The 20,023-nt window shown below is 37.5% G+C and overlaps 1 protein-coding gene and 1 pseudogene across 1 annotated transcript in view; one reads left to right on the top strand and one right to left on the bottom strand.

Annotated features, from left to right (window-relative positions):
• ATR (ATR checkpoint kinase) overlaps positions 1–20,023 on the top strand; it is a 129,435-nt gene that overhangs the window by 29,005 nt on the left and 80,407 nt on the right. Inside the window, exons 8-17 of the mRNA XM_087818057.1 lie at positions 573–725; positions 1,643–1,835; positions 2,065–2,327; positions 3,213–3,403; positions 3,484–3,584; positions 3,776–3,947; positions 4,568–4,738; positions 6,320–6,514; positions 7,860–8,045; positions 18,907–18,999. Coding sequence (XP_087674183.1) covers positions 573–725; positions 1,643–1,835; positions 2,065–2,327; positions 3,213–3,403; positions 3,484–3,584; positions 3,776–3,947; positions 4,568–4,738; positions 6,320–6,514; positions 7,860–8,045; positions 18,907–18,999 — 1,718 coding nt within the window. The remainder of the gene's footprint in view (positions 1–572; positions 726–1,642; positions 1,836–2,064; positions 2,328–3,212; positions 3,404–3,483; positions 3,585–3,775; positions 3,948–4,567; positions 4,739–6,319; positions 6,515–7,859; positions 8,046–18,906; positions 19,000–20,023) is intronic.
• LOC107537980 (sestrin-3-like) lies at positions 10,936–12,511 on the bottom strand (annotated as a pseudogene).

Here is a 20,023-nt window from a genome sequence, read left to right as displayed (position 1 = left end):
TTGTCAGTAATTTCCAAGTTCCAAATTTATTTCTGTAATATTTTGATTTATTATTTTTCAGTCAATAAAAATTACTTATAATTTTTAAGTTTTTTATTTGAGAATCTGAAGAATGCTATGATTCTTAAACATATATAGGTGCATATTTTTATGAAGTCATATTTAATTTTGGGGGGGTTCATGGGCCTTAGAGCATCATCTCTATGTTAAGAACCCCTGTTAAGTGAATATTTGTTCGAATTCCACTTGATGTTTAGAATGTCTGGTGTTTTTTTAATGTGTGTGTGGTTTTTTTAATTGATTTTAGAGAGGGAGGGAGGGAAAAGAGAGAGAGAAACAAACATCGATGTGAGAGAGAAACATCTATCTGTGCCCTGACCTGGGACCAAACCCGAAACCCAGGTATGGTCCCTAACCAGGAATGGAACCCACAGCCTTTTGGTTTATGGGACGATGTTCCAACTTACTGAGCGCCCTGGCCAGGGCTGGAATGTCTGTTTTTATTGGAAAAAAGACAGGTAAATACACTTACGCAAAAGATATAATTAATCACCTGTTGTGTGTTTCTATAGTAAAAACTTCATTTGAAGATCATATTCTGGAAGATTTATGTGGAATGCTCTCACTTCCATGGATTCATTCCCATTCTGATGATGGCTCTTTAAAATTGACTACATTTGCCACTAATCTTCTAACATTAAGCCAGAGGATTTCAGACAGCTTCTGTAAGTGGTCACAAAATTCTGTGTTTGTGGTTTGTTTTGGTTTAACTTATCTCTTTATGGGACTTCTAACACTTCCATTTTTTTAGTAATTAAAAGAGGAAGTACATTTTAAATAATTAAGAACGAGTTAGACATGTGAAGTTAAAATGTGTGGGATTTGCACATCCTCAAGTCTATCCTGCCATGTCGGTCTCCAAAAATGGCACTCTAATTTACAGTTCTGTTAGCAGAATATGGGAATTCCCATTGTTTCACATCCTCACTTAAAATGTTTTGCTATTTTGTTCATTAGTTTATTTTGTTCATTAGATTCCACATGAGTGAGATCATGTGATACTTGACTTACTCTGGCTTATTTCGCTTAGCACAATACTCTCCAGGTCCATCCATGCTGCCCTAAAAGACAAGAGACTCTTCTTTTTTACAGCTGCATAGTATTCCATGGTGTAAATATACCACAGCTTTTTATCCACTCACCTACTGATGGGTATATTCAAAACAGATCCAGAGACGAGAAGCATGGAACAGACTGTCAAGTCTCAGAGGGAAGGGAGGGGTGTGGGAGTGGGTGAGGAGAGATTAATCAAAGAACTTAAATGCTTATATGCATAACCCATGGACACAGACAATAGTGTGGGGAAGTCCTGCAGGGTCGGATGTGGGGGGAAAGGGACATCGTAATACTTTCAACAACAAAGATACATTTAAAAAAATTTTTGCTATCTAAAAATAAAAATGTCAATGCCAAAGAAGTAACTATCTAAAACCCATTTTTTTTTTTGGTTATGTGATGAGTGTGCTTTTCAAGTTGCATTTCCCTTATGTAGTAATATTGTGCATAGGCCTTTTTCTGTGAGCATGTTTTTATATATATGTAAAATTAACAGCAATCTTATTTAATAGACTTAATTTTTCAGCACCACAGGCACAGTCACGATGTGTATTTCTTCTAACTCTGTTTCCAAGAAGAATATTCCTTGAATGGAGAACAGCAGTATACAGCTGGGCCCTGCAGAGCTCCCATGAAATAATCAGGACTAGTTGTGTTAATGGATTTTTTATCTTATTGCAGAAGCAGAATTCTTATAACACAGTTCCCAAGATTCTTATGTATGTATTAATATTTTAATTTGAATATATAACTTGATTGGAAAGATTATATATGTAAATTTATGTTAATTGCTGATATTAATAGAGTGAATGTTACTTTTAGTTTTAGAATTTAAGTATTTTTTCTTCTAGGCTTTGTCTTACTAGTACTTTTGCCCCAAATGAAGCAAGACTATTTAGACCACAGAATTAAGCAAGAAAGTTTAATACCTTTTCTTTTTCCCCCCAGAGATAAAGTCAAAGATGATTCTGATATTGTCAAGAAAGAATTTGCCTCTATACTTGGTCAGCTTGTCTGTACACTTCATGGCATGTTTTATTTGACAAGTTCTTTAACAGAACCTTTTTCTGAGCATGGACATGCTGACCTCTTCTGTAAGAGCCTGAAAGTCACTTCTCAGCATGAATGTTCATCTTCTCGACTAAGAGCTTCTGTTTTCAAGCCATTCCTTTTCCTACTGAAAGCAAAAGTACCTAGTCTAGTGAAACTTGGTGAGTGATATTATTTAATATTTTAAAACTGACTTAACCTCTGTTTTTAAAATCAGTGATAAAATTAGCTTGAAGCCTTAAAAAATTAGACTTGCTTGATAGGTTCAGTGCTTATGTAAGGATGATTTATAAATGGGATGACTGTGTCACAGAACTAACAGGGAAGTAATATTTGGATTTTTAAAATGCTCTTGGGATATGACAGCGTAATAGGGCTTACCTGATGTTCGTTCCATGTGGTGAGGTCAATATTCTGTATCCTCTGGTAATACCAGGGACCTTCTTAATGTGCTCTGTGCTGCTACCTTGGCCCTTCGGGACTTCAAATAGTTAGATATTGCCCAACCGAGGACTATAGATTTTATCTTCTTGACCACTTTCCAGTGGTAATGGTGTATGGGTTTGTTGGGAACATGAGATTTACACAGATATTTAGAAGACCCATTTTTTGGGTTCTAATTTGCAATTGTTCTCAAGTTTCAAAACAGTATGTGATAGGTAGTTTCTAGGACTTCCTAAGTCTTCTAACTTGAGATTAACAGTAAGGCTAAGATTGCCCCGAGTTAATAGTTCTTCAGATAAGTGAAATGTACTATGTCTATCTTGGTAACATATAAAATCTTAAGTGACTAGTCATTTTACAACTTAAAAATTTCTAGAATTTATCTTAGATTTTAATTATTGATAACTTTTATTAAGAGTAAAGTATATTTAAAATTGTAAGTTCATTTTAATTCTCCAGAATTTCATGTGTTCTACAAATTTAAATACTAAATATTGACATGATAAGGCAACTTAGAATTCTATGAAGCACATTATTTCTTGACCATATTTTTTACAGTAAAACTGTGTTAAATTAGGAAATAATATGCTCTTGTCCTTTAGCTTTCATAGATAATTTATACCATCTTTGTAAGCATCTTGATTTTAGAGAAGATGAAACAGATGTAAAAACAGTTGTTGGAACTTTATTGAATTTAATGGAAGACCCAGACAAGGAGGTTAGAGTGGCTTTTAGTGGAAATATCAAGCATATACTGGAATCCTTGGACTCTGAAGATGGATTTATTAAAGAGGTTGATAACTTTCATTTTTAAACATTGTGTTTTCATAAACCTGGCCTTAAAACTTTAACTAATTAATTTTATTATTCTAGCTTTTCGTTTTAAGAATGAAGGAAGCATATACACATGCTCAAATCTCAAGAAATAATGAGTTGAAGGATACCTTGATTCTTACAACTGGGGATATTGGAAGGTGTGTTTAGCAGCATTTATATTCTTCCTGATTTATTTTGACCACTTGATTTTTATCTTCCTGCTGTTTGAAATGGTGATATGAGAGATGTGGTATTATAGAAAAATATGATATAGACATGCGTTTATTTGTGGATTTCCATTTCTTTTTGAGACATTGATGATTTTTTTTTTTTTTTTTTTAAATTTTAGGGCCGCAAAAGGAGATTTGGTACCTTTTGCACTCTTACACTTACTGCATTGTTTACTGTCCAAATCAGCATCTGTCTCTGGAGCAGCATACACAGAAATTAGAGCTCTGGTTGCAGCTAAAAGTGTTAAACTGCAAAACTTCTTCAGCCAGTATAAGAAACCCATCTGTCAGGTGAGAGTCATCATTGACCTTGACTGTAGGAAATAGCAGTGCTTTGCAAGAGCTAAAAAAGAACATATGTAGGTTTTATTTTTCTTGCCTTAACAAATATATTTTTAAAAATGATGTATTCAGTTTAAGAGAATTTAAATCTTGCCAGTTTTATATTTTAGCATCTTGGACTAAAGATGTAGATTATAAATGAGAGAGGGGAAAATCATCTTATAATAATATATTGGTTTATCATGCTCACTGGTTAATCTATTAAGAGGTACCTTTCTTTTAGTGATGATAAACTTTTATGCCTTGGTATTATGGATAAGGTACTTTGTTTTTAAAAAGGTTGGTTTATTTCATGGCTGAAAAGTTAAGGTATGTTAAAATATTGGCTCTGTCCTGTGTTGGTGTAATCCTAAGCAAGATGTTCAGGTTTCTTAACTAAGCCTGGTTACTTACCTGTAAAAGGGAGATTATACATAATCTATTCCGTTAAGGTGGTTATTGCAATTAAATGAGTCTTAATTGAGGTAATATGTTTAGAACATTGTCTGATACTGTCTGTTATGTTGCCTTAAAAAGTATTAGTTAAATTTTTTCCCGTGTGTGAAAACTAACAAATCATTTTGCTCTAGTTTTTGGTGGAATCCCTTCACTCCAGTCAGGTGACAGTACTTCCCAGTACTCCATGCCAGAATGCCGAGATGCGCAAACAAGACATGGCTCACCAGAGAGAAATGGCTTTAAATACCTTGTCTGAAATTGCCAATGTTTTTGACTTTCCTGATCTTAATCGTTTCCTTACCGTAAGTCAAATAGTATAGTTGACTTGAGGTTTTTAATTCAATATTTTGTGTTTATTCTAGATTTTTAAAATTTAATTAAAAAAATTTTTAATTAAAAATTTTTTTTGTTAATTCTCACCCAAGGATATTTTTTCCATTAACTTTTAGAGAGAGTGGAAAGGAGGGAGGTAGGGAGGTAGGGAGGGGTTGACGGAGGGGGAGAGAGAGAAACATCACTATGAGAGAGACAGTTCATTTGGTTGCTTCCCGCATGCAGCCCCAACCGGATGTGGGGATCGAACCTGCAACCCAGGTAAGTGCCCTTGACCAGAAATTGAACCCATGACCCTTCAGTGCATGGGCAGTGTTCTAACCACTTAGCACACTGGCCAGGGCAAGATTTAAAAAAATTTTTTAATTGATTTTATTGGGTTTCAAGTGTACAACTCAATAAAACACCATCTGCACACTGCATTGTGCTCCCATAAAACCCTGAAAAGAATCTAAATGTCTAATAATTAGGCCAAAGAATATTATGTAACCATTCACATAATAATTATAAATGCTTTGTAGAAACTACCTTATCATGTTTTAACAGTCTTATAGGGTTAATATTAAGTTGAGGCATAATATAAGTGGGCTGTAAGCATCTCTGAGGGTAGGGCCTGAGCCTTGCTCCTGGTCACATCTCCAGTGACTGACGGGTGTTAGATGTTCATAAGATACACGCTGAATGAATAAACGAAAGGTCAACCATTTTATGTTTGGAATTTTGTATATATTTTATGAGTAAGACCTTAAGGGAAATAGACCAAATCAAAAAAGTTTTGTTTCTGTGTTGGGATGGTGGGTGTGTTAAAAAAGTTTTCTTCAGTACTTGTAGCATCAACTTTCTAACTTAAAAAACTTAAAACATTGCCCTGTCGGTTGGTTGGAGGTTGGAGCGTTGTCCCGTACACTGAAAGGTTGTGGGTTCCGTTGCCAGTTAGGACACATACCTAGGTTGCGAGTTCTGTCCCTGCTCGGGGTGCACATGAGAGGCAACCGATCAATGTTTCTCACCCACATCGATGTCCCCCTCCCTCCTTCCTTCTCTTCCATTTCTCTCCCTTCCTCTCTAAAATCAATACAAAGATGTTTGGAGGGGGAAAAATACACTTAGAATATTGTGCTTAGGTCACGCTTGCTTGTTTTCTAAGCCCAGGCTACCTCCAATAGCAAGTCAGGCGTGGGACCTACCCTTAGAAGAGGAGCCTATTTTAATACATGCTCATGAAAAAGTTTCTTCTTTACTTATACATTACCTTATTTATTTTGTATCTCCCCCACTCTACATTGTATCGTCTAAACTCTATCATCAGGGACCTTGCCTGCTTTTTCACTACTTTATCTGTAATGCCTGAGTCATACGTAGGCACTGATTATATATATACTTGGTAAATATATGTTGAATGAGTAAAATGGTAAGTTGGAATTCAGATATGTCATATGTAGACTTCGAATTTGTGTGGCATTTAAAAATATTTTTGCATGTAGCTTATGTGAATATTTTATCACCTGGACGAATGTGCTTTTTGGTAATTGTAGTGTGTTTTCTTTCAGAGGACATTACAAGTTCTGCTACCTGACCTTGCTGCCAAAGCAAGCCCTGCAGCTTCTGCTCTCATTCGAACTTTAGGAAAACAATTAAACGTCAATCGTAGAGAAATTTTAATAAATAACTTCAAATACATTTTTTCTCATTTGGTCTGTTCTTGTTCCAAGGATGAATTAGAACGTGCCCTTCACTATCTAAAGGTAATTGAATATTTATATATATTTTACTCTTGTTTAAATTGGCATTAAAGTGGCAGTAACATTCTTGTAGGAAGGAGAGTGGGTAATTTATAGCCTATCCTAGAGTAATGTAAGTTTAAATGGTATTATATAAATAAGCTTTGTCCTGGGCCTAGAGGAGCTTATTAAATAGAATTATTATTTTGTTATTTTCTTTGATCACTCGCCATAATGACATATACTCATCTATCATGGATCAGGTTCTCAGCTAATTTCATTTTAGAATTTTTTAATCGATTAGAACTGTAAGTTGACTAACGATGTACAAGTAATTATGTCTATAGGAAGAGGCAGCTTCCTTTAAATATAGTATAATGTCAGCATTTAGTTTACTCAGAGCTCTGATTATAATTTGGCTCAGTTTCTTGCTAGTTTTGAAATTTAAAAGTACAGCCTTTTTGGTGCCATATTAACAATGTTATTTGAAGACTGTGAGACTACATGGGAATGGGAGAACCTGTACAATATGCACATGTGACTTTACTATTTCCTCTGATGTTAATTTATTTCATATGTTTCATGATATGCAGGAATAGGTCTCTTTCCACATGAGAGTTATTGAATATTGAGTATATTCATTTTGAGAAAGAAAATCTGCATCATAGAGGTGAAATGATGATAAAGTTTTTATAGAGTGCTTACTACATGTCAGAAACTGCTAGACAATTTATGTATCATTTCACTCACAGTTGCCTAATGAGATAAAGATACTATTATTTTTCCATTTTATTGATGAGGAAACTAAGGCAGAGAGAAGTCAGATGAGGTAGCTTGTTCAAGTCACAGCACAACTAATAAGTGACAAAGCTGGAATTAATTTCAACAGTCTGACTAGAAAGGCTGTGTCTAAGCCATTGTACTATATTTCTTCTCAGGGACTATGTGCAGATGAATAATGAGTCGATGGCATTTTAAGACCTTATAGAACATTAGGACTTCCTTTTTAAATTTTATTTCCAGATAAAATCTGATCATTTCTCTTCATTACCTATAACCCATGCGAGACCTATCAGGAAAGAACAAGATTAGAATAATTTTCCATTGCCTATATTTTTCCCCCCCAAATCAATACATGGCTTTTATTACATCTTTAAAATGTCACAAATAAGTCTGAAGAATCATTCGGCATCTTCCTGGACAACTTAGATCTTACCCATTGCCTTTAAAAAGTATCATTAGTAAATCTTACCATCAGATTTAGAGCTCCTGATTTACTAATAGGGTATTAAAAAATCAGTATACTTATTTTCAGGATGTTAGTATGGAGAAAAATTTAAATTTTTAAAAAAATGTATCTCTGCATTAGAATGAAACAGAAATTGAACTGGGGAGCCTGTTGAGACAAGATTTCCAAGGATTGCATAATGAATTATTGCTGCGTATTGGAGAACATTACCAGCAGGTTTTCAATGGCTTGTCCATACTTGCCTCTTTTGCATCTAGTGATGATCCATATCAGGGCCCAAGAGATATCATATCACCTGAACTAATGGTAAGAAATACGTCGTATGGTTTTTTCCCCGTTCTTTTTGTAGCTTAATTACAATATTGGAAAAACATCTGTTTTGTGCATTTTTCAAGTGCTAGAGATTAGTGTAAATTTTAAATTTGGTTTTTTAATTTGAAAAGGTCAATGATTTAAATTGTATGGTCACAGCAGGGTATTAATAACGTATATTAGCATTGAAAAATAGATGTTTTAAAATGATCTTTAAGTTTTATTTTTTCACTGGGTAAAAATGCCTGTTTTTCTTCACCAGTTATGAACTGTGGGTTGGAATACCTTTGTAGCTCCCCTGCCAACTGCCTCTTTCCTGGCACAACATTTTAACCTTATCAGCTCTAACTATATTTAAATCCATTGTTGGATTTAAGGGAAATTAGAGGATATGTTACCCATTTTTATCTTTTCCTATCTTAAATTTATATCTGAAATCACTTTACTATTTATATTTTCATCTGAAAAAAATATATAAATGCTTAGGCTTACTGTTTTTTTCCTTTAATTGCCCTCCTTCCTTCAAGAGACCCCCTGGACTATCAGCAATATATCTAGAGAGGTTCTTCTATCTGCTTTCTTCTTTTCCATTCACTCTTTAACTCATTCTAATTCGACTATGTTCTCACTGTTCTATGGAAATTCTTGTCAAGGTCAAAAACAGTTTTCCTACTGTCCAATCCAGTAGTTACTTCTCCTTTCCTATTTCCTTCAACCTCTGAGTAACATTCAGTGCAACTGACCATCCTTTCCTGTGTGGCATCTCTGATACCAGTTCCTTTTTCTACTTTATTTTTGTTGACACTGTTACAGATGTCCCCGTTCCCAACCTCCTTTGCCCGTCTCCACCCTACCCCTGCCCCCCTTCCCTTCGGCCTGTGTCTGGGTCATGCAGATCTGTTCTTTGACTAATCCCTTCACCCTCTTTCATCCACTTCCCTGTCCCTCCTCCCCTTCCACAGCTGTCAGTCTGCTCCATGTGTCTACACCTCTGTTTCTGTTTTGTTCGTGAGTTAATTTTTTGCTGTTGTTAATCCTCACCCAAGGATATATTTTTTCCGTTGATTTTTAGAGAGAGGAGGGGTAGGGGGTGAGAGAGAGAGAGAAAGAAACATCATTGTGAGAGAGACACATCGATTGGTTGCCTCCTCCATGCACCCCAGCTGGGCAGGGATTGAACCTGCAACCCAGGTACATGCCCTTGACCGGAATTCAACCCAAGACCCTTCGGTGTGCAGGCCAACATTCTAACCACTGAGCCACACCAGCCAGGGCTTGTCAGTTAATTTTGTTCATTTGATTCCACATTTAAGTGAAATCATATGGCATTTGTCTTTCTCTGACTGGTTTATTTCACTTAGCATAAGAATCTCTGGTCTTTTCATGCTGTTGCAATAGGTAAGGTTGCCTCCTTTTTTAACGGCCATGTAATATTCCACTGTATAAATGTACCACAGCTTTTTTTCCACTCATCTGCTGGTGGGCATTTGGGCTGTTTCCTGATCTTGGCTAATGTAAATAGCGTTGCTACGAATGTAGGGGTGCATATATTCTTTCAAATTGGTGTTTCTGGATTCTTAGGATATATTCCCAGAAGTAGGATTTCAGGGTCAAAAGGCAGCTCCATTTTTAATTTTTTGAGGAACCTCCATACTGTTTTCCATAGTGGCTGCACTAGTCCGCATTCCCACCAGCAGTGTACTAGGGTCCTCTTTTCTCCACATCCTCGCCAGTACTTTTTGTTTGTTGATTTGTTGATTTGTTTATTGATTTTTGTTTGCTGATTTGTTGACAGGTATGAGGTGATACCTCATTGTAGTTTTAATTTACTTCTCTCTGATGATTAGTGACATTGAGCATTTTTTCTTGTGCCTGTTGGCAATCTGTATGTCTTCTTTGGAGAAGTGTCTATTCAGGTCTGTTGCCCAATTTTTTTCTCTTTTTGTGCACAATTCCACTTTTAATATATACATCTGATATGGGAAACTGAAACTTCTGTTCCAGAAGAGAAAGAAAATAGCTGAATTTTGGCATTTCAGTAGCATGCTATAGAATTCATCATGATTAATTTCCCATTAAATTATGGACAATGGCTGTATCACATTATTGACAATAGCAGGAAAAAAACAAAAACAAATAAGAAAACCAAACAGTGCCTGACAAATAATCTCCGGGGGACACTGGTATGTGTCCTGTGAGCAGCCTAGTTCAATAGTGCGTGCTTTTCCTCTACCAGATTTAGGGCACAACATGAAAAGGTGAGAATGGCCAGAGAAGGTTATTCTTTGCTGAATACCAGTATCTGAATAAACAATTGCTTGAGCAGATTGTAAGCGCTTTTTTTTCTTTAACAACAACAAAGAGTAGGGAGAGAAATATACATACACACACCTCGCCAAAGAGCTGAAGTTAAGTGTTAATGAGCCAGGTTCACGATTTATGATCAGTTTCCAAAAATCCAACTATAAACAATACAAAGCAGTGCTCCTCAGTATTATTATTATTATTATTATTTTTAAATATATCTTTATTGATTTCAGAGAGAGGAAGGGAGAGGGAGAGAGAGATAGAAACATCAATGATGAGAGAGTCATTGATCGAGCCCGCAACCGGGCATGTGCCCTGACCGGGAATCGAACCCCGATTGCCTGGATCCTAGGTCGACGCTCAACCGCTGAGCCACGCCCGGCCGGGCCTCAGTATTATTTTTGCAGTTGTTAGTAATGAGAAACATCAAGGAAAAGAAAACCCCTCATTGCAAAAAAGAGCTAAACTTTGACACAGAGAATTGAATAATTTTTGATGCTACACCACAAACAGCTTTTGATGTATATCTTATGTGAAAAGGTCTTCCACTTATATGACATTTTCCCTGGGTGATGCTTCAGGTCAGATGCCGAGTTATGGCACGAAGAGCATGTAGAAGTTCAGCTTCATCACTGCTTCGGTTAGACGTAAATAGACGTGACCCTTTTCTGAGTGTTTGAACTGACTCCAGTAACTATCATACATGCGCTTGGTGGTTCTCAGGATAGCAGGTCACTGTCTTAATGTAAACCTTCAGGCTTCATTCAAGTAATTGATTCCAAACATACAGCAAATATAGTTAAATAAAGCTCTTTGCAGCATGATTGTGTCAACATCTTTGTGGGTGGCCATAGTGTTATAGGTGAGACTGAAGACTGTGAAACTTTTCATCAAGATGTCCAATCTCGCCCAGCTGGGCATGGCTCAGCGGTTGAGCGTTGACCTAGGATCCAGGCAATCGGGGTTCGAGTCCCGGTCAGGGCACAGGCCTGGGTTGTGGGCTCGATCAATGACTCTCTCATCATTGATGTTTCTCTCTCTCTCCCTCTCCCTTCCTCTCTCTGAAATCAATAAAGATATATTAAAAAAAAAAAGATGTCCAATGTCAGAATAAAGTGTGTTCCCCAGGGAGAACCCATGACTTTCTCAGGTGTAGTCCTGAGCTCCGAATGTTGGCAAATGCTGCTCATCTGACAGGGTCTGTATACCCAAAACCAGGGTCTTCAGTATATTGGGAGACCTCAGATACTATCATCATGCCGTCCTAAAAATCTGAATGAGGAAATGAATGAAAAGTATTTTTAGACACAACAAAAAGAATTTCTTCTCAAATGAGTAGTCATGTCTTCCTGAGCTGTGTCTTCATTTTCCCTTCCCCGATGCCTCTTCATTCTTCCCATCAAGGCCTCCAGCTCAGAGAACCTGCAGTCCCAAAGGAGTTCCTGTAAGGGATGCATTCTCTATGTTGTTGTCATTAGCAAGGTCACAAACGCAGAAACTGTTGACTGATAGTAGCCTAAATCCATTGGAGATTTTGGGATCTCTCTGGATTGATGCCGCTGCCAAAAGCAAAGCTTGTCAAGGGTGATAATGTGCTAGCAGGACCACAGCAGGTACCAGTTCAGCCAGAGACCAGTTATTTTCTCCACTTTGACAAGTTTCTGAATGTGCTCGCTCATGATCAGACAGGGTCCGTGTGCTAGCAGCTTATTTATTTCATTAAGATTTTTCAATGTTTTTGGTACATATTCCAAACCATTCAACCACTCAGCAATACCTCCTGTTTTGAGAAATTCATCCACATGCATGTGTATTAAGAACACTGGTGTCTAGCTGCAGCCTGTGGGGTAGAGGAAGGGGGCCGTCCATGTGCAGCATGTAGGACTGGCTCAGCAGGAAAGACTCGAGGTACAGACTCGAGACCTGGATCGTGATGTCCCGACGACTGGATGTAGCATGTTCTTCCACCAGAAAGTTAGTACATTCATCCACTGTGTTTGCTTGGGCAACTTCCTTCTCTGGAATAAAGGCACTTGGTTCTCCTCTCAAGGGTTGAGAGACACTGATTCTTTAATCCTTCCAGAGCACTTTCCGCATGTTGTGCAAAGCAGGTAGTTGGCTGCAGCCAGTGGGCTGCTGCCCCCCTGGTTCATTGTGGCTGTAGTTTATCATGGCTGTGGGTACCTAGGGCTAGGGCAGGTGGTGGGCTGGGACCTCCTCTGTTGGGATATAGGCATAGGAGGCGACCAATCCAGAGCAAGCAGCACTGTCCCAGGCAACCACCTTGGTGGCTCATCACTGGCCCCTTGTTCCACCTGCCCCCTCCCCCAGATGCCCTGCCTGTGCCTGCTTAGGAGAAGCAGCCCTAGTGTCCTAGTCCCTTTGTCCATTACTTAATTGGATCGTTTATCTTCCTGGTGTTGAGTTGTATAAGTTCCCTATATATTTTGGAAATTTACCAGTATCAGTGTACCATTGGCAAATGTTTTCCCATACTGTAGGTTCCCTTTTCATTTTGTTTGTGGTTTCTTTTCTTTTTTTCTTTTTTTTATATATCTTTATTGATTTCAGAGAGAGGAAAGGAGAGGGGGAGAGAGAGATAGAAACATCAATGATGAGAGAGTCATTGATCAAGCCCGCAACCTGGGCATGTGCCCTGACCGGGAATCGAACCCCGATCGCCTGGATCCTAGGTCGATGCTCAACCGCTGAGCCACGCCCAGCCAAGCCTGGCTGTAATTCTTTTTTTTTTTTTTTTTAATATATCTTTATTGATTTCAGAGAGGAAAGGAAAGGGAGAGGGAGAGAGAAACATCAATGATGAGAGAGTCATTGATCGGCTGCCTCCTGCACGCCCCTCCCTGGGGATGGAGCCCACAACCCGGGCATGTGCCCTGACCAGGAATCGAACCCCGATCGCCTGGATCCTAGGTCGATGCTCAACCGCTGAGCCACGCCCGGCTGGGCTGTTCGTGGTTTCTTTTGCTCTGCAGGAGCTTTTTAGTTTGATGTAGTCTCATTTGTTTGTTTTTTTCCTTTGTTTTCCTTGCTGTAGGAGACATATCAGCAAAAATGCTGCTACTGGAGATGTCTGAGATTTTCCTGCCTATGTTTTTTTCTAGGATTTTTATGGCTTCATGACCTATATTTAAGTCTTTTATCCATTTTGAGTTTATTCTTGTGTATGGTGTAAGTTGGTGGTCTAGTTTTATTTTTTGCATGTGCCTGTCCAATTTTCCCAGCACCATTTATTGAGGAGACTGTCTTTACTCCATTGTATGTTCTTGTCTCCTTTGTCAAATATTAATTGAGTATATAGGGGTGGGTTTACTTCTGTGCTCTTTGTTCTGTTTCATTGATCTATATGCCTATTCTTATGCCAGTACCAGGCTGTTTTGATAAAACTATAAAATATAGTTTGTTATTCTTTATTCTTCTTTCTAAAGGTTGCTGAGGCTCTTTGGGGTCTTTTTTGGTCCCATATAAATTTTTGGAATATTTGTTCTAGTTCTGTGAAATATGCCATTGGGATTTGAATAGGAACTGTGTTGAATCTGTGGATTGCTTTGGGTACTGTGTCTTCCAATCCATGAACATGGTATATGCTTCCACTTTTATTTTCCTTTATTTCTTTCTTCAGTGTCACATAGTTTTCCGAGTATAGGTCTTTTACCTCCTTGGTTAAATTTATTCCGAGGTACCTTATTATTTTTTTGTTGTTGCAATAGTAAATGGGATTGTTTTCTTAGATTCTCCTTCTGATAGTTCATTATTGGCGTATAAAAATGCCACCGATTTCTGAGTATTAATTTTGTATCCTGCTACTTTCATTTATTAGATCCTACTGAATTCATTTATTAGATCTAGTAGCTTTTTGGTGGTGTCTTTAGGGTTTTCTATGTATAACATCATGTCCTTTGCTAATAATGAAGGTTTGACTTTTTTCCAATTTGGATGCCTTTTATTTCTTCTTCTTGTCTGATTGCTGTTTCTAGAACTTCCAGTACTATGTGAATAAGAGTGGTGAAAGCAGACATCCCTTTCTTGTTCCTGATCTCAAAAGGAACACTTGTAGTTTTTACCCATTGAGTGTGATGTTGGCTGTAGACTTGTCATATGTGGCCTTTATTACTTTGAGGTATGTTCCCTGTATTCCCACTTTGTGGAGTGTTTTTATCATAAATGGATGCTGAATTTTATCAAATGCTTTTTTGCATCTATTGACATGACATGTGGTTCTTGTCCTTCATTTTGTTTATGTGATGTATCATGTTTATTGATTTGTGGATATCGTACCAACCTTGCATTCCCAGAATAAATCCCGCTTGATCATGCTGTATGTGATCTTTTTAATGTATTGCTGGATATGGTTTGCTAATATTTTGTTGAGGATTTTAGCATCTATGTTCATCAGGGATATTGGCTCATAATTTTCTTTCTTTGTAGAGAATTTATCTGGTTTTGGAATTAGGATAATGCTGGCCTTATAAAATGAGCTTGGAAGTTTTCCCTCTTCTTGAAATTTTTGGAATAGTTTGAGAAGGATAGGTGTTAGTTTTTCTTTGAATGTTTGATAAAATTCACCTGCTCCAGGATTTTTATGTGTTGGTAGTTTTTTTTTTTATTATTACTCCTTCAGTTTCACTAGTTGTAATCTGTCTATTCAGATTCTCTGATTCTTCCTGATAAACTTGTGGAAGATTGTATGTTTCTAGGAATTTATCCATTTTGTCCACATTGTCCATTTTGTTGGACAGTGTATTTCTTTGGTGTCAGTTGTTACTTGTCTTTCATTTCTGTTTTTATTTATTTTGGCCATCTCCCCTTGTTTCTTGATGAGTCTGGTTAAAGGTTTGTCAGTCTTCTTTATCTTTTCAAAGAACCAGCTCTTGGTTTCATTGATCTTTGATATATATATATATTTTAGACTGCATTTTGTTTATTTCTGCTCTGATCTTTATTATTTTCTTTCTTCTAATCACTTTGTGCTTCGTTGTTGTTTTTTCCATTTCCTTTAAGTGTAAAATTAGATTGTTTATTTGAAATTTTTCTTATTTCCTGAGGTAGGCCTGTAAAGCTATGAATTTCCCTCTTTGTACTGCTTTTGCCATATCCCATAGATTTGTTGTGTTCTCATTTTCATTTGTCTCCAGGTAACTTTTGATTTCCTCCTTGATCTCATTGTTAACCCATTCATTGCTTAGTAGCATGTTATTTAGCCTCCATGACTTGTGTGTTTTTCATTTCTTTTCTTGTGGTGATTTCTAGTTTCATGCATTTATGGTCAGAGAAGATGCTTAATATGATTTCAGTTTCTTTAATTTTATTGAAACTTGTTTTGGGCCTTAACATGTGGTCTATCCTGAAACCAAATTTTCTGATTTCCTTTTTGTTTCACTGTCCACTCATTCTCCTTCCCTCTCCTTTACTTTATCCTTTAAATGTTGGATTGATTTAGGACTATCTAATGGAGTCTCTCTTTTTCCTATCAAAATTCTCCCTCTAAATGAAAGAGAATCTGGTCTCATCTGGTCCTTTGCTTTAATATGGTTTATATTTTGATGATTTCATAGTTGAGATTTAATACCAGACTTCTCCTGAGCTTTGTACTTGTGAGTTTATATAAGTTAGGTCCTGGCAGGAAACAGATGGTATACACAAAAATGTTTAACTGAAAATAATTTAATGAAGGGGCTGTTTTCATTGTCCTGTCAAGGGTAAGAGAGCGAGCAGGAAATGTTAAGGAATCCAGAGAGTAGAAAACTTATGCTCCCCTTAGTCCTGGGCAAGGAGAAGAAATGGTGTTACCAGAACCTGGTGGAGAGCTAGAGCCATGGTGTGGGGAAAGGCCTCTCATTGTATAGGGATATAGGAACTACCAGAACCACCTCAAAACCAAGAAAAGCAGGAAATTTAAGTGCCACGCTCTTTCCTCCTGCCCTCGGTTCCTCCATTGGTGCTTCCTGTTGACTAGATTCAGTGGGAGGCCAGAAGGAAGGGGATATTGAGGGATGAAATCTAGTAAGCCTCTCAGGCCCAGAGCAGTGCAGAAGGGGCACAGAATGGATTTGCGTGCGAGAGAGGATAGCAGACAGAGACTATCCAACTTTCCTTTTGTCATCTCTACTTGACTGTCTTATAAGCGTCTCAGACAAGTCTAAACATAACATGCCAGTTAGAAGTCTTTGTTTTTCCTCTCTCAACTATTTCATCTCCTAGTCGTCCCTGCCTCAGGAAATGGTACCACTATCACCTGAGTGACTCAAAACAGACCTGGGGAAGCATTCTTGAGCTCTCCATTTCTTCCTTCATGCTTCATAATTAAATATCAATAAATCCTATCACACATCTCTCCAAAATACAGTGGTACCTCAGTTTTTGAATGTAATCCGTTCTGGAAGACCAAGTTCTGAAGTGTTCAAAAAACTGAGGGATCAACAGCCGACAGCTAGGCCTCAGGGTCTTGGCCTCAGCAGAAGTTGTGGCATGTTCTACTTCCGAGGCGTGTTCGAAACCCGAAACATTTACTCCTGGGTTTACCGCATTGGTAAACCAAAATGTTTGTCAGTGGAGTCATTGGATAACTGAGGCACCACTGTATATCTTTCCATCTCTGCTGCCACTACCCTCATATGAGCGACCAAGTGCACTTTTCTCCCGGACAAGTGCAAAACCTCGTAACTGTTCTCTCCCTTCACTCTTCCTTTCCTACATCTTTACTCAGTTACTTACACAGCATTTGAAGGGCTCTTTTTACAACTTAAACTCATAGCATTCCCTTTCTGAAATTCCTTCTGTGGTTTTCGTTGCTCTTAAAGTAAAATCCCTAAGACTATATGTGATTTGTGTAACTTTCCACCTCATATTATGCAACTTTTTTCTTTCATTCTCCCTCTCTTTTAGCATTGTTTTATTTGTGTTTCTCAAACATGTCAAGATTTTTCCTGCTTCAGAACTTCTGCAGTAGATAGTCTATTGGATTAATGATAATTGGAGTAATCTCCTGGATCTTTCGCATTCTTTAGATCTCAGAGTTTCCTGAGTACCTTATCTAAACTTCCTCATCCCAGTTCTCTCTCATGTGATCATGTTTATTTCCATATAGCATTTATTGCCACCTTACTTACGTATTTACTTATTTAATGTCCTCCACTCATTAGTCTCCCATGTAAACTAGTAGGGAGAAAGGGACTTGCTTATCTTGTACACCTGAGCCTGGCATAGTATTCTAGGCATAGATAATAAATATTTGGTAAGTAGTAGATGAATGAACTATTTAAGTGCAAGAGCTTTAAAATTAGAATATTGACATACACTATGTGAGTGTCAACTATGTCTACTTTTTATTTAAGAAGCATGGGCTGGAACCATGCAATTAGTGAATTATGGATTATTAAGCCTAAAAGTAAGTCTTAATCCAAATCAGAAATTTGCAAATTAAATGTAATTTAGGCTTGCAAGGTGATTCTCTATGCTTGGCAAGAGAAAAGTTTATCCCATCATCTAATCTGGAGAGATACGCTGGCACGTAACTTCTTTTTGATGATGTGCTAGCACATACTCTCCTATCCCACCCCTCCCCTTGGCAGTGTATGTAACCTGGAGATCCTGAAATCAGGTGCAAATCAGTATCAAGCAATGCAAGTTTCTTCCAGAGTTGGAAAATACTGTAATCCCTACTCTTTCCCAGCTCTTCTTCTTTCACCTTTTCCTGACTGTATGTAAAGATTTTGAAAGAGAGGAATATTCTTTGCAGATTACATTACCAGTTTGTTATAATATTAACAACTTAAATTTGTTTAATTTTTTACTATATTCTCAGTGCTTGACGCATGTTATCTTGTTTAACCTCTACAACAACTGTATGTAATAGGTGCTTCCTTTGTTTCCATTTTATAGAATCAGAGGAGTTAAGTAACTTAGCCAAAGTCACACACTAGGAAGTATCAAAATTGGGATTCAAACCCAGGTCTGCCTGACTGCATGACCATACCCTCTCCTCTAGGACCCTCATTCAAGACGGAATTAATCCAGAGTGCCGTGGCCAGAGACACCTAGTCTATAACTATTGATACTATAGCCTTCTATCCCTTTACCACTATTACCTCGGGGATACTGACCCCTGTGTAGACCATTGTTCCGGTGCGGCGCCATTCTCCCCCCAGCTTAGCTCTAAATGGCCTAGAATGACAGTTGGTTGTCTTTTCCTATTCTCCTTAAGATAAATGTCCTCTCCACTTGGATCCTGATGTGAATCAGATCCTGAGGATCCCACCCCAGCTCAGCTCAGAATTCAAAAGCGCAGGATTTTCTTATACAGTACTGTTTAATTGTATTTTGTAATGGTGATTATAAATCAGTTTCATGAATTTTAAAAAATACTAGATGTGAGAATATATGCATTTGGAGAAACTTAATTCATCAGGTATCTATTTCTGTTATTCTAATAGGTAGAATAGAAATGATGTTAGTTAAATAATTAAATTGTTGGTTTATAAAATTTGATTTGTATAAAATTTACATAATATATGTTTGCTTTTTCTGTTAGGCTGATTATTTGCAACCCAAGTTGTTGGGCATTTTGGCCTTTTTTAACATGCAGTTACTGAGCTCCAGTGTTGGCATTGAAGACAAGAAAATGGTAGGTGGTGATAGCTGAGCTGCAAGAGTGCTGGAATAGAATTCATGTAGAGTATGCATGAGACATGATTTTTACTACTACCTACAAGCATTCAGAGATAAATAATCAACATATGGTATTCTATATTACTGAACAACTTGTATAAGCTTTGGGGGAGTCTGAAAAGAGGAATTATATTATTTGTAGTTCTTTTTATAATAAGGGACAGAAAACCCAACCCAAATTGGCTTAAAGGGATTTGTTGACTCTGTAACTAACCTAAGAGGGATAGCAGAACTTCGGTATTGCTTGATTTTGGACACAGTGTTCTCAGAATCAGTTTCTTGTTTTTCTTTTTTTCTATTAAAAAAATTTATTAAAAAATTTTAATGCTGACATTATTGCATGTGTCCCCTTTTCCCCCCCTTTGCCACCTCTCCCTCCCTTGGCCTTCACCAAACTATTTTTGTGTCCATGCATATAAGTTCTTTAGTTTATCTCTTCACCTTCTTTGTCCTGTCACACCCACTCCCATCCCCTTGGGCACCAGCCAGTCTATTCCACTTGTCCATGTTTCCAGTTCCATTTTGTTCGCCAGGTTATTTTGTTCATTAATTTCCACATGTAAGTGAGATCATATGGTATTTGTCTTTGTCTTACTAGCTTATTTTGCTTAGCATAATATTCTCTAGGTCCATCCATGCTGTCACAAAAGGTAAGAGTTCCTTCTTTTTTACAGTTTTAGCTCAAATTCCCCTGGATTGGTTCTGTGCTTAAGTGCCAGGTGTTAGCCACAGCAGCATCAGATTCACGTTATCACAGCATCTAGCTCAGTGGGAACAAAGAGACCAACAATCAGTGACAGCTGAAAGAAAAGTTACATACATTTATTGGTCCACATTGGCTCATGGCCCATGGTATTTTTGTATACCAAAAATCCTAGGTTTTCTATAGTAAGTAAAGTAACTTTAGTTATTTGTCAGTTTATGTTTAAATGTATTTGGCACAGTAAATTTCGTTAAGATTGCTGTGACAACTGATCATC

This window comes from Miniopterus natalensis, chromosome 6 (genome assembly GCF_054644295.1).
Source record: "Miniopterus natalensis isolate mMinNat1 chromosome 6, mMinNat1.hap1, whole genome shotgun sequence".
Classification (NCBI taxonomy): domain Eukaryota; kingdom Metazoa; phylum Chordata; class Mammalia; order Chiroptera; family Miniopteridae; genus Miniopterus; species Miniopterus natalensis.
The sequence above is the reverse complement of the archived record's forward strand: the minus strand, read 5'-3'. Positions and strand labels throughout refer to the sequence as shown.